This window comes from Anabrus simplex, chromosome 2, assembly GCF_040414725.1.
Source record: "Anabrus simplex isolate iqAnaSimp1 chromosome 2, ASM4041472v1, whole genome shotgun sequence".
Classification (NCBI taxonomy): domain Eukaryota; kingdom Metazoa; phylum Arthropoda; class Insecta; order Orthoptera; family Tettigoniidae; genus Anabrus; species Anabrus simplex.
The window spans coordinates 903584895-903598764 of NC_090266.1; the positions used below are offsets into that span (position 1 = coordinate 903584895).

General features: G+C 40.3%; 1 protein-coding gene across 3 annotated transcripts in view; it reads left to right on the forward strand.

Annotated features, from left to right (window-relative positions):
• LOC136864543 (F-box only protein 22) overlaps window positions 1-13870 on the forward strand; it is a 477522-nt gene that overhangs the window by 328457 nt on the left and 135195 nt on the right. For all 3 annotated transcript variants that reach the window (XM_067141655.2, XM_067141657.2, XM_067141656.2), the window contains exon 6: window positions 2163-2290. In XM_067141655.2, the coding sequence (XP_066997756.2) occupies window positions 2163-2290 (128 nt within the window). The remainder of the gene's footprint in view (window positions 1-2162; window positions 2291-13870) is intronic.

Consider the following 13870-nt stretch of genomic DNA (forward strand, 5'->3'; position numbering starts at 1 on the left):
TCATCAAACACAAAATTAAGTGATGCATTTTAAAACTAAAGTACTGTGATACTAAACATGAGGATGGTTAACATGTTTATATAAAAAACATACAAAAGAATTTCATATGTATGAAAATATAGAAGTATTTAATGATTACAAAAAATGTAATCATTTTTAGTGGTCCACACAATCGGTGATAATTCACAAATGCCCACCAAAGAAACAGCTGGTCAAGAATGCTGCATGCTGCAGATTCTTATTCATTAAACAGCATATAAACTCACTGGACAAAAAATAAGTCACCCTGGTGCGCACGCACTGATGGATTGTTAAGCCTGTTCAGATGGTACAGCAAACGGGTCCATGCTCAGCTGTATGCACATTGCCTTACGTGAGCGTAACGCAGTAGTGATCAGTGAGACATTGATATTTCAAGCGGACAGTGTACGTCAACATGGGTAGATGTAAGGATGTGAGAGTGTGTTAGAAAGGGGCAATCGTGTTTGGCCGTGCACATGGTCATGCGGTGCGTGAAGTTCCTGGATTTGTTGGTGTTCCGCAGTGGACTGTTCAACGTGTCTAAAAGCAGTGATATACTACACATGCCCACAAAACACGATGTCAGAATTATAGTCGGTAAAAGATCCTGATTAAGAGGGACCGGAGACGCTTTTCACGGCTTGTGAATCAAAATTGCTTCCAAGCCCAACAGAAATTGTTACAGTCAGTGAATGAAAGTCCATCCTAAACTGTTCACGGGAGAGCATTGTGGCAGGAACCGCATGCAATGGACATTTGGTGCCGGTAACCTCGCAAGAGGCCATTCCTCACACAGGCACAGAAAGCTCCACATCTTCAGTGGACTAGAAATCATTGAACGTGGACAGTAGCTGACTGGTGGAATGTAATGTGGTCTGACAAATCACTTCTTTTGCCTGTATTCAAATGATGCACCTCGTTGAGTGCACCGGAAAGCCAAATGAAGCATTTCATCCTGGATGTGTGCAAGGTCAGGTTCAAGCTGGAGGTGGGTCTGTGATGTTTTGGTGATATTCTTCGTATCATGGATTGCACTGAGGTGACCACTAACATGAACTAGCATGTTTATTTAAACACTCTGGATGATCAGGTGTTGTCTTTCAGACATCTGCATGATGAGTATGCTATTGATATCCCAATTTTTCAAAATGACAACAGCAAAGTTCATTGGGATGGACGCATATATGACTGGTTTTATGAACATTCTCCCACCGTATTACATCTCGATTGGCCTGCAAATTCACCTGACTGGAACCCCATTGAAAATCTGTGGGACATGTTGGAACAGCCGGTAAAATGCCGACATCAGCCTCCCTGCAATTCGGTGGATTTACGAGACCAGATTCTCACAGAGTGGCTGAACTTCGATGCGGTGTACCTGCACGACCTTGTGGACTCATTTCATAATCGATTCCAGGCGGTTATTAAGTCCGGAGGTGAGTTGCACAGTATTAAATGATGCTTGAATGATTTCTCCAGAGATGACTCAGTTTTTGTCCGGTAAGATTACTTTTGATACAGTGATGTCACACTACATTGTTTATGCAGGTAATTCAAGACTTACTGAGCTTGATAGCTGCAGTCGCTTAAGAGTGGCCAGTATCCGGTATTCAGGAGATAGTGGGTTCAAATCCCACAGCTGGTAGCCCTGAAGAAGTTTCTCTGTGGTTTCCCATTTTCTCACCAGGCAAGTGCTGGGGCTGTACCTTAATTAAGGCCATGACCACTTCCTTCCCATTCCTAGCTCTTCGCCATAAGACCTATCTGTGTCGGTGCGACAAAGCCACTAGCATTCCTAGCTCTTTCTTGTCCCATCGTCGCCACGAGACCTATCTGTGTCGGTGTGACGTAAAGCAACTCGAAAAAAACAAAACAAAAAAAACAACAACTTACAGTATGGAGAAATGCATGATACGACTCATAGATGTCAATTTCTTATTCTTCCATGTTATTGATTAAGAATGTGAAATGGCTGTTTGTATTTTGATGTAGTTTTATCCTGAAATAACCTTGTCTAAGACCAAACCATGAATTGGAAGAATTTCATACTGTGGTAGTATGTGACAGTACTTGTTTTTTATAATGTAATATGCAATTTAATTTATACAGTGCCTGTTATGCTGATTTTTGGGACATTTCAGAATTTACAGGAAATGGAAGAATTAACAGGGATACCCCCAGCTAGTCGGCCAATTCGTTGTCTTCTTTTATTTTCCAAACAAGGACAAGGGGATGTTCTTGGTCATATTGTGTCTGTTCTTCAAACTAGGTGAGCTATTTGTTTCTGCTCTATTGTTAAGGTGCATGGTAGTTCAGAATTAATATATTACTTTTATATTCTTTGACAGTTTTCCTGGTATGAAATGTGTCCATCAGTGTGTTGATGCCTAAATTGAATGTTTAATATCTTAAGGATATTAACAGTGTTCTTTCCTGTCAGTATTTTAATATTAAACATTTGTAGTTGTTGGTGGGATATTCAGATGCAAAAATGGTTTTCCCCTTGTCGGTAGGACCAAATTATTTTCAGACTTATTTTTGCAGACTTACAGTGGATTTTTATGTGTAGGTGAACTCGTTGATGTGTCCCTGGGTCATCTGAATTGCTGACACCATTTTCTGAATGGGTAATATTTGTCTCCTCCCACTTGGGTGCCGTTAATGTAATTGGTTAGATGGCACCTCCTGTCCTTAAGGTTGTAGGATTGATTCCTACAGTACATTGGCATTTATGAGTGCTTAAATGTAAGAGATTATTCAGTAATCTACTGCACAACTGAGGTCAGCAGCGATATTGTAATGTTGTTTTTTGTAATTACAAGTACTTGAGCTTCCATAGGTCCCATGACATGCGAAATGAGTTGCTGTCCCAGCATTTACTTGAAATAAGTATAAAAATAACATAAAGAATATCACACGTGGAATAGCATTCAAATTTTTCTGTGGTGTGGTACATACGAAACCAGGTAGGAATATGAATGTTAAGGTAAACTGTAAAAGAGAGAGAGTATAGCTATGCAAGTGAAAAGCCAGACTTTCCCTTTCCCTGATGAGATAACAAGTCTCTCCATAAAATTTGTTATGCACACAAGACACTGGGTGATGACCTAGATGAACAATCATCATCACAAATACAAAGTACTAAAAATTATCTTTCCTGAAAAAATTGCAGTTTACTTTCTTAACTTCCATGCAGTAAATTAATGCTTAAAAAAAAGCAATTCTTAAATGCCAAGCACACAAACAGAAACAACAAAATAATAAACCATCTTAAGTGTGCACCAAACCTTGAGCACCACAAGACAATTGGACTCCTGTTTCACAGTGTGTCCTGATGACTGGGTTGTGGAGATATTGAAGAAGAAAGTGTGTTTGGCTAAATCTCTTACTGGGGAGATGTTTATAAAGCTTCTGTACTTTGCTCTTACTGTAGCCTAAATTTTTGTGGAGGACATTGTTGTGGCTATTGAAACTATTAGCACCAGACTAGGTTGTGGAAATTTGTTGTGAACCTAACATATCCTGTCATAATTTATAACTTTCATTTCCGTGTTGACGTTTGACTTGTATAATAATAATCAACCCAGGGATGTTTCACGATTCAACACTTCATATGATATGTAACATTGATTAAATGAAGATCTTTTCACACCAGGCAAATGCCGGGGCTGTACCTTAATTAAGGCCACGGCCGCTTCCTTCCTCTTCCTAGGCCTTTCCTATCCCATCGTCGCCATAAGACATATCTGTTTCAGTGCGACGTAAAGCAAATAGCAAAAAAAAAATTAAGATCAGTTTCGATTCCCTTGAAATCGTCATCAGTTCAAAGCAAATAAATAAATCAAATAGGTATTAACGTGCATTCAACATGAAATTTGCCTTAAAACACACTTAAAATGGTTGACATGGATTATATGTCATAAAACACGTTAAAATTTAAAGAACGTCCTAGGGTCCAGGTCACACATAATTAGAGTGCATTTTTACAATGTTGAGCAGAGTTTTAAAATAACATATAAAAACTTGAAGTTGAGGAATGTTTTCTTATGTTGTTGCTGTGGATCATCATCATCATCATCATCATCATCATCATCATCATCATCATCATCATCATCATCATCATTGTACAGTTCCAGTTTCCTGGGTACTGTTAAAAAGCCTCTTATACTTCTTCCTGTCTATATACAACTTGTCATGGAGAACATCATCTACTGTCCATCCTCTGGTACCTAGATCAACCTTGATCATGTCCATCCATTGGGTTTTAGGCCTTCCTGCAGGTCTTTTTCCCTCCACCTGTCTTTCCAAATTTATTCTGGTTGTTCTTGTAGGTTCCATTCTCACCACATGCCCATACCACCGTAGTCTGGATGTGCCGATTCTGTCTAATAGGGATGTCTTTATTCCGGCTTCTTTCCTCACCTCTTCATTTCATAACTTGTCCATCTTGGACCGAGCTCGATAGCTGCAGTCGCTTAAGTGCAGCCAGTATCCAGTAACAAGTAACTAATCTCATTTTGTTCCGTATTGAAGATACAATAAGTAAAATTCTTTCTAGAATAAAATTACTGTGTCCACCTATTCAATACAATTATATGTTGTAGTGATTAAATTTTACATGAAATATAAACACTAGTTAGGAACATGTTTCGCCCTAGTTTTGGGCATCTTCAGCCTAATACTAATCTTAAGGTCAAGTCTTAAATCCATTAACATTGGAACTTAATACTAAACTTAAATTAATATCAAATACTAAATACAATGGTCTTATGCTTATTACAAACTTTTAGGTGATATATACATAGTTTACAATATGTACATTAACTAAATGCTATATTGTTGCAAAACCGGAGCCGTGGTTACAGTCGATCGTGTTGGATTTGAATATTCCTTTAGAAAGAAGCATGGTTGGACAGTAATGTTTAATAGGTTAAAGCAGGTATGTTGGAAACATATTGTTGGTATTGTTCATTGGTGCTCATCTGATAAAATTATTTTTTGAATATTGTGCCATTCTTGTCGATTAACGTTCCCATTAGTACTTTGTTCAACCTTGGGAGGTATTATGAGATGTCTGTAGTTGTCTTGTCGATGTTAGCTGGAACCATCTGTTCCGGTTGCGTCTGAACGACTAACAGTACCTGGGAAACTGGACCTGTACAATGATGATGAAACCCACCAACCTGGGCCCAATGTTTGGAAAGCCAGGCTCTGCCTGTCACAAGTCAGGACAAAGGGCGAGTGATAGAGGAGTAACACCTCTTTAAAAAACCTTGGTCCAGCTGACCTGGCTGGTAGTCCCATGTAAGGGTCCCTTGCCAGGGTTACGGTGAAGACCTCAACGGCAGTGAAGGCGGAGAAGACGGACTTTTGAATGGTGGAACTGACGGACGAGGCAACCCTCCTATGCGGGGAAAATAGAATAGGAACTGCTGCCTTGTGGTCAGAAGTGGGAACTTCAAAGGCTAAGGGAAGAAACCCCCAACAGAAAATCAGTAGGCCTGGCTACTTAGAAGGCAGCCCCTTCACCAGGCTTTGGGTGCTGAAGGCCAATAACCTACACACCGAAGATTAACCTATTACAGAAACATCAATGAATAGAAGCCGGATGGATAAAATGGATTTGACTTTTAGCATGAAATCGGACATGAGAATTGGAATGTGGAATGTACAGACAATGTGGCAGGCAGGAAGATTGGCTGAAGTATCTAGGGAGATGAAGCGATACAGGTTGGACATATTAGGCTTGAGTGAGATGAGATGGACTGGGTTTGGTGAGATAAAGACCCAGGAAGGGGACACGCTGCTGTACTCAGGAAGAGAAGAAGAACATAGAGAGGGTGTTGGATTATTGATCACTCAAAAGACAAGGAAGAGTTTGATAGAATGGTACCCAGTCTCAGAAAGGATTCTAGTAGCTCGATTTGCATCAAGAGTAAGACCAATTACAGTGGTGCAGTGTTATGCACCAACAGAGGCAGCAGAAGAAGAAGAAAAAGAGCAATTTTATGGTCAGCTACATCGAACCCTGTTAAAGGCAAAGAAAAGGGATATAATGGTTGTGATGGGAGACCTGAATGCGAAAGTTGGCAATGATAACCAAGGAATAGAAAATATAATGGGAAAACATGGTATAGGTAATAGAAATGAGAATGGTGAAAGGCTTATTGAATTTTGTAGTAACCACAGGTTGGTGATAGGAGGCACTATCTTCCCCCACAAGAATTGCCATAAAGTGACGTGGGTTTCCCCTGACCATAGAACGGAGAATCAGATCGACCATTTCACTATCAGCAAGACATGGCGAACCTCCCTTTTGGACGTGAGGAACAAGAGGGGGGCAGATGTGGGAAGTGACCATCACTTAGTAGTAGCTGTGCTCCGACTTAAGATTGCAAGTACTAGGCACATTCATCAGAAGAGGAGGATAAAGTATAACTGGGATAAACTGAAGGACAAGGAGGTGCAACAAAATTTTTCACTAGAATTGAATAACCGATTCCAACAGCTAAGAGAGGAAGAAGGACAGGATATTGGACATAATTGGAAGAGCATAGAGAGTACCTACATTAATACCTGTGAAAAGGTCCTAGGCAAAAGGGAGAGAGGAAGAGAGGAATGGATTACTTCTGAGACATGGGAAGCCGTGAATCAAAGGAAGGAATGTAAGAAAAGACTCAATACCGCAAGAACACAAGAAGAGAAGGCACAAGCTAGAACTAACTTTAATGAACTTAACAAAATAGTGAAGAGGAGATTTCGACGTGACAAACGAGCATTTATCAATAATCTTGCAACACAAGCTGAGACGGCAGCACAAAACAATTATAGTAAGACCCTCTACCACATTACCAAGAGACTAACAGGAAAGTTTTCTAGATCTGACAAGCCAGTGAAAGCCAAAGATGGGAGATTATTGTCCACACAAAAAGAACAGCTAGAAAGATGGAGAGAACACTTTCTGGAGATCTTGAATCGTGAAGCAGTTGAGGAAGAAGAGACAGAGGTGATGACCGTAGAAGAGCAGGAAGATGTTGCTATCAGTACAGAACCGCCATCAAGAACAGAGATCCAAAGGGCCATTAAACAACTAAAGAATGGCAAAGCGGCAGGTATGGACAATATCACACCGGAGGCCTTGAAAGTGGACGTGGGTACTTCAGTCGAGATTCTGTTCCCACTTTTCAAGAAGAGTTGGGAAGAAGAGAAGATCCCCACAGATTGGAAGAAAGGATTGTTGATTAAGCTTCCGAAGAAAGGAGATTTATTTGAATGTAATAACTGGAGAGGGATTACCCTCCTTTCGATACCAAGTAAGGTACTCTCACGAATAATTTTAGAAAGGATCGAAAAGCGAGTTAACTCAAGGCTGAGGAAAGAACAGGCAGGATTTAGAGAAGGTTACTCCTGTACAGATCAGATCAACACACTGCGCATAATTATAGAACAATCCACGGAGCTGCAGTCGTCACTGTATCTGCTATTTGTAGACTTTGAAAAGGCATTTGATAATGTAATGAGGAAGAAGATGTGGAAAGCCATGAAAGAATTTGGGATTCCAAAGAAAATTATAAAGATAACCCAAGAAATGTATGAGAACTACACATGCCAAGTTTTACATCAGGGGATGTTGTCTGAGCCCATCCCAGTAAACACAGGGGTTAAGCAAGGATGTTTGCTGTCACCAATACTATTTCTGATGGTGCTGGATCTTATGATGAAGAAGGCAATGAATCGCCGAAGAGGAATTCAATGGGGACTGACAGGCAGGTTGGAGGACTTGGACTTTGCGGATGACTTGTGTTTGTTAGCCAACAGTTTTAAGGATATGGAAGCAAAGCTGAATGATTTAAAAACTGAAGCATCAGAGGTGGGATTGAAGATAAATGGAAAGAAAACCAAGGAGATGCGTTATAATAACCGAAACAAGGCACTATTATTTTTAGGAAACCAAGAGATCGAACAAGTCAACCAGTTTTGCTACCTGGGAAGTATAGTCACCCCTGAGGGAGGAACTATAGAGGATATAGGAAATAGAATAAATAAGGCCAAAGGAGCATTTGCAATGCTGAGACCAATCTGGAAATCTAAGGAACTTAACACCTATACCAAACTACGCATCTTCAATACAAATGTCAAGTCAGTACTCCTCTATGGGTGTGAAACATGGAAAACTAACAAACAACTGATTAGCAGACTTCAAACATTTGTGAACAGAAGTTTGAGGAATATCCTGAGGATATGGTGGCCACAAGTAATCTCCAATGAAGAACTATGGAAAAAAAACCATAAACACCCATTGATATTGAGATGCGTCGTAGGAAATGGAAGTGGATCGGGCATACATTACGGCGAGATAAAGACAACATAGCAAGACAAGCCCTGGAATGGAACCCACAAGGTAGCAGGAGAAGAGGCAGACCAAACATGGAGGAGGAGTGTAATAGCAGAAGGGATGGAGAAAGGAGGAAAGACCTGGACAGAGATCAGGACGATGGCGCAGAACAGAGTCCGGTGGCGGAAGTTCGTTGATGCCCTATGCTCCACTTAGGAGATACAGGAAATAAGTAAGTCAAGTCACAATGATGATGATGATGATGATGATCCACAGCAACAACATAAGAACTTTATAACATTCCTAGACTTCAAGTTTTATATATTATTTTAAAACTCTGCTCAACATTGTAAAAATGTTAGTAAGGTTAGTCGTTCAGATGCATCCGGAACAGATGGTTCCAGCTAACATCGACAAGACAATTACAGACATGTCATAATTTCTCCCAAGGTTGAAAAAAGCACCATTGGAAACGTTAATCGACAAGAATGGCACAATATTCAAAATTTTTTTTAATCAGATGAGCACCAATGAACAATACCAACAATATGTTTCCAACATACATGCTTTAACCTATTAAACATTACCATCCAACCATGCTTCTTTCTAAAGGAATATTCAAATCCAACACAATCGACTTTAACCACAGTTCCGGTTTTGCAACAATATACTTATGATAATGACCATAACCATCTTTGAATGAACCAGCTGTAAAACCTTCAACCTAATGTTCATCCATAAAGTTGGAGAAGCCCCAATTCACGCTGTGATCAATCTCTAGTCAAACAGTTGGAGAAACTCCAATTCATGCTGTGATCAATCTCTAGCCAATACGTACACATTTGCATTAAATTTCATCCAGACGTTTCAGACGTTTTCTAGTCTTTGTAAAATAAAATATTTTATTGCTTCCTTGTTCACAAATTCTGGCATTTAGTTAATGTACATTTAGTTAATGTAATGTAATAAGCATAAGACCATTGTATTTACCGAGCTTGATAGCTGCAGTTGCTTAAGTGCGGCCAGTATCCAGTATTCGGGAGATAGTGGGTTCGAATCCCACTGTTGGCAGTCCTGAAGATGGTTTTCCGTAGTTTCCCATTTTCACACCAGGCAAATGCTGGGGCTGTACCTTAATTAAAGCCACGGCTGCTTCCTTCCCACTCCTAGCCCCTTCCTGTCCCATCGTTGCCATAAGACCTATCTGTGTTGATGCAACATAAAGCAACTAGCAAAAAAAAAAATCCCCTTGTCCATCTTGGTCTTCTGGATGATGGATATAAGAAATTTCATCTCTGATGCTTGCAGTCTTGATGAATCTCTTTTTGTGAGGGTGCATGCTTCAATACTATAGGTCAATATTGGTATGAAATAGCTGTTAAACATCATCACTTTGGCCGGTTTTGGAATCATGTCATTCCATAAAAGCGTTCTAACTTGGTGGTAAAATTCTGATCCCTTTTGCACTCTGTAATTTCTTCTCTGTCCAAATTATCACTGGATACCTTTCAAGGTAAGGAAAACTATCCACACACTCTAGCTGGTGGTCTCCTAGTTTTACACTTGCTGGATGTTCTTCCCTGTTGACTGCCATAACCACTGTCTTGGTCTGGCTGATGTTGAGGTTATATTCCTGGAACTGGGATTTTCATACGTTGAGTCTGGTCTGTACTTCCTCTTCTGTTTCACTCCAAATCTTAATATCATCAGCAAAGGCCATTGCATTCAGTTCACCTAACTTTTCCTTGATGTTCTTCATTACATTGTCCATAACAATGATGAACAATAGTGGGGACAGTGCACTTCCTTGCTGAACTCCGCTCTTGGTCTCAAATCATGATGATCAACCTTCCCAAATTTGTACACAGCTAGTACAGTCTTCGTACAACATCTCAATTTTCCTTACCAGACCTTCAGGCACATTTCTTTTCCTCGGACATTTCCAGATCTTATCTCTTATAACACTATCATAGGCCTTTTCTATATCCAGGAACACAATGACCAGGTTCTTGCTTTTCACCCAATACTTTTCCATTAGCATGTGGGTGCTAAAAATTAGATCCATTGTTGATCTGTTACTTCTGAATCTATATTACTCCTCCTCTAACTGTGGTTCAATGATGGTTCTCAATCTCCTTTCTATGATCTTCTCTAAAATTTTTAGCCCACGAGACAGCAGGGTTATTCGTCTATAGTTGGTGGGTTTCTGCCTGTTGCCTTTCTTAAACAGGGAATTATAACGCCCTTGCTCCAGTCTGCAGGTATTTTGTTGTCTGTCCATATGGCATTTAGTACTCTGTGCAGCCATTTTATACCTTAGATGCCTGCTGCCTCTATCATGTCCGCATTCACTTCATCTGCACCTGAACATTTTCCTTTAGGCATAGGTTTTAAGGCTGTCTCAGTTTCTGTCCAGGTGATGGGAGGTTCTTCATTGTAGGCTTGGATTTCCAGTTCTGTATTTTGTTCTTGAACTGGTCTATTCAGTAGGTGGTCAAAATAGTTCTTCAGGACTTCTCTCATGTCACTTTCTGTTCTAACCAGATTTCCATTTTCATCTTCAAGTGCCTTTATGGCATTCATTGGTTTCCTTTTACCTCTGATAACATTATACAGTAGTTTCTTATTGCCTCTGCTGTCTTCCTCCAGTTTCTAAGTGAATATATTCCATGCCTTGGTCTTTTATTCTGTAACTATTCTTTTAACGTTCAGTTTGTTGTTTCGGTATAGTTGTTCGTGGTTTCTGATCTTTGCCTCATCTCTAGTAAGATCCGTTTTCTTTTTTTCCTCCCGATCCCTTCCTTTTCGCAAGAGATTTCTTTCCCCGATTGCTGCTCTCACTCTTTCATTCCACCAAGGTGTTTCCTTCTCCCTTATTTTCATACTTGTCTTCCTACAAACTTCAGTTGCTTCCTTAACCAATGTGTCTCTTAGTTTGGTCCATTCTGCCTCAGTATTTTCCTTTCATCTCTTGGTAACAGGGTTTTTATCCGCTTCTGATACTCAGTTCTCTTATCTGTTTTCTGGAGTTCCCATACTTTGATTTTAGGCATTTTCCTGTTCTGTACTTTTGGCACGTAGAAATTTCTTAGGTCCACTACTAATAGACAGTGGTCACTGTCAAGGCTCTCGCTGGGTATTACTCTGACATCTGTTACCATTCTGCTACTTTCTTCATCTGAGATGACATAATCAATTACAGTCTTTTGTAGTCCAACAAACTATATCGTGTTATCTTATGGCTCTGTCTCTTCTTGAACCAACTATTTTTCACCTCCAACCCATTCCTCATACAGAAGTCAAGGAGATGTTCACCTTCCATATTTCGTCTACCATATCCATGAGGTCCCATTACATTCTTGTATCCTGTTCTATCCGCCCTAATCTGTGCATTCAGATCTCCTATAATTATTACTCTCTATTTACTAATAACTTTTTCCAAATCATCAAGAAACTGGTTCTTGACAGTTTGACAGTTTGAGCTGCATACATCTGTACCAAAGATAGTTGTTCTTTCCCTAAATGCACAGTCACCTGTATTATTCTCTCACTAACAAACTGAATGTCAGTGGCTCCTTCTAGATCTTTACTCATGACGAAACCAACACCATTGTTCATCTCTATCTCATTTCCATGCCAATACAGTGTATACTCTTTTCTTAATTTCTTCATTCCTTTCCCCCTCCATTTGGTTTCACTCAGCCCCAGTATCATTAATTTCCTCCTTTACATGAGGTCCACTAGTTCTTCACATTTTCCTGTGAGACTGAGTAAGTTGATGGTCCTAATCCGTGTTAGTCTCCTCCAGGATTTTTGCATTTTTGCAGGACCCTGTCTATCATCAGGTCATAACCATCATCCCTGACATGAGTCTGCTCATGCTGGCACCTCAATTTAGTTGATAAATGCATTCTGAGGCTCTTATGTGTTTTAAAAGCAACTACAAGTAAGCTCTTTTACTGGCTTGCTAGGCCTGATGTAATTGAGGATTTTCTTTCGGGGTTTACTCCCTTAGCCTTTGAGGATCCCTCCTCATCCCACAAGGCAGTAGGTTCTATCTATACTACCCCCAGAGGAATGGGTTGCCTCCTCCGCCAGCTCCACCGTACCGAATCATATTCTCCGCTTTTGCTGCCGTTGAGCTCTTCACTCGTTACCTTGAGCTGGGACCTTTTACAAGATGTTACACACCAGGTCAGCGTGCTCTGTAACTCACATAGGCAGGGGCGCCACTCCCTGGGCAGGGCTGCCTCTAAGAATGTCCCTACCTCTTACCACCTGTGGTTATTGCTGTGGATATAAAAAATATGTTAAAAATTTTTCATATATTCGTAGTCGAGTCATCAATGAAAAAGAAAAAACATGTGCCAAAATTGACGATCTTGTGAAAATGCTGATGTTAAGGGGATTCTCAGTTAAGGCAGTTTGCCGAGGAGTTTGTGGAACATCCTTCCTTGTTTAGTAACGGCTGTTGTATTTTGAAAATGTCACTGTTGATGTTGTTGTTGGAGGTATAAAGTTAAATGACAGTACATCCTTGGTTGTATGGCACAGTAATCGCAAAAGGTGGATGTCTGGAAAAAGAAGGAATGAGAGCTAATGTGTGTATTTGTACTTTTATGATTGGAGAGTGGTTTGATGGTACTTACCCTTATTACCCTGCCGCTAGGAAAGCTGGAGGTGCACTGCTCGCCCATGTCTGTGTGGAGCTTATTGGTGACTTTAAGAGGGGCCGTGACTTGTTTTGGATTGGCTATGGTGTGGAGGGGAGTGCGAGAGAATGGGGAGTGATCTGTTGATGTGCTGTTCTCCCTAGATACATCTTGAGAATAACGGGGTGGATGACCTCGTAAAGTATGTTTGTTTTCTCGATAGATTCAGATTGTGATTTAAAATTGGCTCGTTGATCCAAAGATATATAAAACATTCTGTGATATTGAGCGGAGGTCCCTTTTTCATAATTTCAATGATTTGTCCTTGTCTATATCAGAAAAATTGTGGTTATATTCGTGCATGTGTATTCCCATGGCAGAATGCCTGTTATGTTTGACTGCATTAATATGTTCAATGTAAGACAAGTAAAGATTTGAAAAACACTCATCACAAACACGTGTCCATTGCAAGCTCTCAGCTTTCCTCCAATTTGAAGACTGCAACTCACAGAATACCAGGTGAATTTCATGCTTGCTTCATTTTATCTATATTCATGTCTTGCCTTAACTTTGATTTTTGACTGACCGGGCGAGTTGGCTGTGCGGTTAGAGTCGCGCAACTGTGAGCTTGCATCTGGGAGAAAGTGGGTTCAAACTCCACTGTCAGCAGCCCTGAAGATGGTTTTCCATGGTTTCCCATTTTCACACCAGGAAAATGCTAGGGCTGTACCTTAATTAAGGCCACGGCCACTTCCTTCCCACTCCTAGACCTTTTCTGTCCCATCGTCACCATAAGACCTATTTGTGTCAGTGCGACATAAAGCACATAGCGATTTTGACTGATGGTGGTCTCTGGTAAGAC